At 42.6% G+C, this 3,600-nt stretch overlaps 1 protein-coding gene across 4 annotated transcripts in view; it reads right to left on the bottom strand.

Annotated features, from left to right (window-relative positions):
* Nucleotides 1-3,600, bottom strand: part of st3gal5 (ST3 beta-galactoside alpha-2,3-sialyltransferase 5) — a 20,873-nt gene that overhangs the window by 15,813 nt on the left and 1,460 nt on the right. The window contains exons 1-3 of one of the 4 annotated variants that reach the window (XM_016258213.1): nucleotides 3,500-3,559; nucleotides 2,162-2,279; nucleotides 1,916-2,036 (exon numbers count right to left, since the gene is read on the bottom strand). In XM_016258213.1, coding sequence (XP_016113699.1) covers nucleotides 1,916-2,036; nucleotides 2,162-2,265 — 225 coding nt within the window. In that variant the 5' untranslated portion in view covers nucleotides 2,266-2,279; nucleotides 3,500-3,559. Of the gene's footprint in view, nucleotides 1-1,915; nucleotides 2,037-2,161; nucleotides 2,280-3,030; nucleotides 3,455-3,499; nucleotides 3,560-3,600 lie in introns of those variants that run through there. The other 3 variants (XM_016258214.1, XM_016258211.1, XM_016258212.1) reach the window with 3 other exon arrangements.

Here is a 3,600-nt window from a genome sequence, read left to right as displayed (position 1 = left end):
ATAAATAATATATTACAAGCAATAGTATAATATAAATACAATAGAACAAAGACACAAATTAGATAAACAGTGCTTTTCAGGTTTTTCCGGTAGGTCTAAAGGAAATTTCCAGGTACAGAAATTTAATAATCAAATGTAAAGTTACACTGCATAGTCTTAACTGTATACATTAAATACAGATTAATCATTATTAATGTTACAAATGTTATTCAGTCTCGCCTTGTGCCTTCGGGAAGTTTTTAAATCGAGTCCTGACACGTGAGATTTAATGAGAATTCACGCATTGGCGGTAATGCATAGACAGACATTGCGTGAAAATGTGGACAGTGCAGAAAAAAAGTGCCTATTTATACTACACATAGTGCTGGGCGGTATGACCAAAAATGTATATCACGGTATCTTTCAAAATGATACCGGTTTCACGGTACATGACGGTATTTTTTTTCATGCATGAGCGGGTGTTAACCATTTTTTGTACTGATTGAGAGGAAATACTGCAGTATATTGACTTAGAATGCTCTATTTTACTGTCATGATGAGTGAATATTGTCCAAAAATACCACACTAAATAGTGACGAAACACGACCACTTTTAATGCATGTTAACCAGGAGTCACTCTCATTTAGAATCACAGCATCGTCTGATAAAATCAGCATGCATCTACACTAAAGAGCGGTTGTTGTGGCTATATTACTCTTTTGTCTCGTGCAGCGCACTGTCTGCGTCTGAGTAACAAACTAAAAACAACAACAAACAAAAAAAGTGCATGTGATATTAACAGATGAACTACGCTCATATTTATAATTCCTAACACTCAGTAAGCGACAGGTGCTTGGAAACGCTGTGTTGTACTCATTTATTGAGGAGTCGGCTGCGGTGCTTCTCTGCCGCTCGCTGCACAGAACACACGCCGAGAGAGGCGACACTTCTCCGGGAAAGCCAGACCTCGCGCTCGCGGGACAGCACTGGAGAAATCTTCCAGCTGAACCATAGCTAAGCTTTATCCACGAAAGACTCGAGGTTTGGCAGCATGAATATTCTCTGGAAGAAAGCCGCTAAAAGGGTCTGAAAGTTGCTAAATCTAGTGCTAAAGTCGCGCTCGTGTGTGTGAGACGCAGGAGCTGATGGCAGCGGGCGCTGGATATATTTGAAAACAGAACGGGGAAATAGCCAGGAATCAAATGTTTTTCCATACTCTGCTTTCTTATTTCGATCCATACAGTAGTGTGCACTTCTAACGCTGAACTTCTGACCTTGACACCAAAGCCAGCACTGTTCACAACCTGCACACTGTGTGACCTCAAGCATCACACGATGCTGTTAGCATATGCTTTAGCAGAGCAGACAGCACTCGTCCTCTCGCCCTTCAAACAGGACGGTCGGTTCCTTATTACTCCAGACATGACTATATACTGAGCTCCTGGTCACATCCTTCAGTTCACTCAACCTCACGATCACCGTTTATCAAGACAAGACAACAAAAGTGGTATCACAAATATCACTCATATCATATCAATTCATAATTAAACTCATGTATAGGCACAATTACACTCCAACACTCGAGTGGAAGCACACAGTTTTAGGACAGTGTTCATGATTCGTATCACTTCGGAGGTGTGAAAGGTACAGACGGATCGGATCGGATCAGATCGGTGTTTCTCAGAAGCATCGTTAGCCCAATATGGTCACAAGTTCTGCTGAACTCTATTAGCAACAACAGAACTTGAAACCATAGTGTTCTGCTTTTATGCGCCTGAATTTGGCACCACGAATACCATCCACATCACCCGACCTATTTTGTGAATCAATGCCACAGAAGTCAATCGAAGCTACATTCATTTGAGTTGATCACGGACACGGTGCAGATACTTCCTGAATCTGATGGAAAGATAATGGAAAAGACAGACAGACGCACCTTTCTATAGACGGGGTCCACTGGCACCTCCACAGGCTTTGGGTCCGAGTGAAGGACAGGCAGTTTCAAAAGAGCCAGCAAAATCAACGCCAAGCTCAGAAGAGCAAGAAGCAGCCTTCTGCTGGAGTAAAAAAAGGGTCCGTTACCTAAACGTGCTCAAACTCACAGCATCACTCTCAGGTGAATTCATCCTTTAAGGGTTTCCAGGTAGGGAAGCATCCTAGTATTAGCATGTCCTCGGTTTACCTGGGTTGATAATGCCACTGTCTGACGGCTGTCCTCATGATAGCGGAGCACCAAAACCTCTCTTCACTTCTGCTGCCTTCAACAGGAAGCGTGCGCTTCCGCATGTGCTCGACTGCACCTTCAAAGCAGAAAAACCCAAGCTGTTCACTTAAAACAGCACACAGACAAAGTTCCTCCAAAGAGTGACTGTTTATCTGCACACTGCATAACTGATCTCTATTTTACCATTTGATACCGTAAAGCTGCTTAGACACACTCTGCATGGTTAAACACGCTGTATAAATAAAGGGACAGATCTTCTTTATGCACCAAGAGCTTGTGACACTCCAAAGAGAAAGAAAACTTAGAAATCGCATCATGTGACCCCTTTAAAGGTGTTGTAGGCTAATAAGTCGTTCTGAGTACTAAACAGAAAAAGCTCCCACCTGTATATGACATGTAGTTTACTTGAGGTTCTGCTATAAATGTGTCTATTAAAAACATTCATTTAAATTAATTAATTATATATTGTTTGAAATGAAGACTTCCCGAGTTTTTGAACTAAAGTCCTGAATGACTGTTAACATTACCATCCAAATAGTTTTTGTAAGAAAACGTATGCACTCCATAACCTTTCAAGGGCCTTTAATGAGCAAATGAAGACATATAAACAACTACGAGATCAATGTGGGTAACTACTGATGCAACAAATGAAACAAAGTAACGTTCTTAACTGGCTACATTCCAGTCAGCGGCCTGTTCGATACATTACACAAACCCCTAAACACACAGTATACTGTATAAAAGTAGTGTGCTTTTGTTTACACCTGAAGGTGATTTATTAACTAGAATAATAATAATAATAATGAGTGATCATCATTCTCGCGTACCTTTAGCTTGGTGTTGTCATAATGACCCGCAAGCTGAACATATCCTTCCTTTAACTCTTCACAACCGCGTCAGGAGCCCGGGTCTTAACGCTACATCTGTATCTCTCGAGATGTCTGAACAGCCCGCCGTGCGTCACGCTATTGCTCCGTCAGCTGAAGGATACACGACACACCTCGACACTTCAGCGTGTGGATGCGACCTCTCGCGTCCTGAAGCGTTTAGTCACGTTACTACCGAATCCACACGTACACAGCCAGCGGAGTGTTTTCGCCTCCTCCTCATGGGCTTACATTAAGATCATATTTAGAGCGCACAAAAGTGCATTTTGCACGCGCGCGTGAACTGAGTTTGTGGAGAACATGTTCGTTTCGCAAAGAAGAAAGTCTTTCGAGCGCACGGAAATCAATGTTGCATTTAAAATAAGTTTTTGGATGTGTGCAGACCTTCTCTTCTGCGCGTGCAGCTCACCTGATGCCCTCAGTGCTCTAAACACCAGCAGCTCGCGTGCGCAACACAACACTGCCTTACAATGTGCCATAACTCCAGCCAATCAGAGACCAGGCTGCTAA

The sequence above is a fragment of the Sinocyclocheilus grahami genome, unplaced genomic scaffold, assembly GCF_001515645.1.
Source record: "Sinocyclocheilus grahami isolate Dianchi unplaced genomic scaffold, SAMN03320097.WGS_v1.1 scaffold1656.1, whole genome shotgun sequence".
In the NCBI taxonomy this organism is placed as follows: Eukaryota; Metazoa; Chordata; class Actinopteri; order Cypriniformes; family Cyprinidae; genus Sinocyclocheilus; species Sinocyclocheilus grahami.
This window is presented reverse-complemented; position numbering and strand designations above follow the sequence as displayed.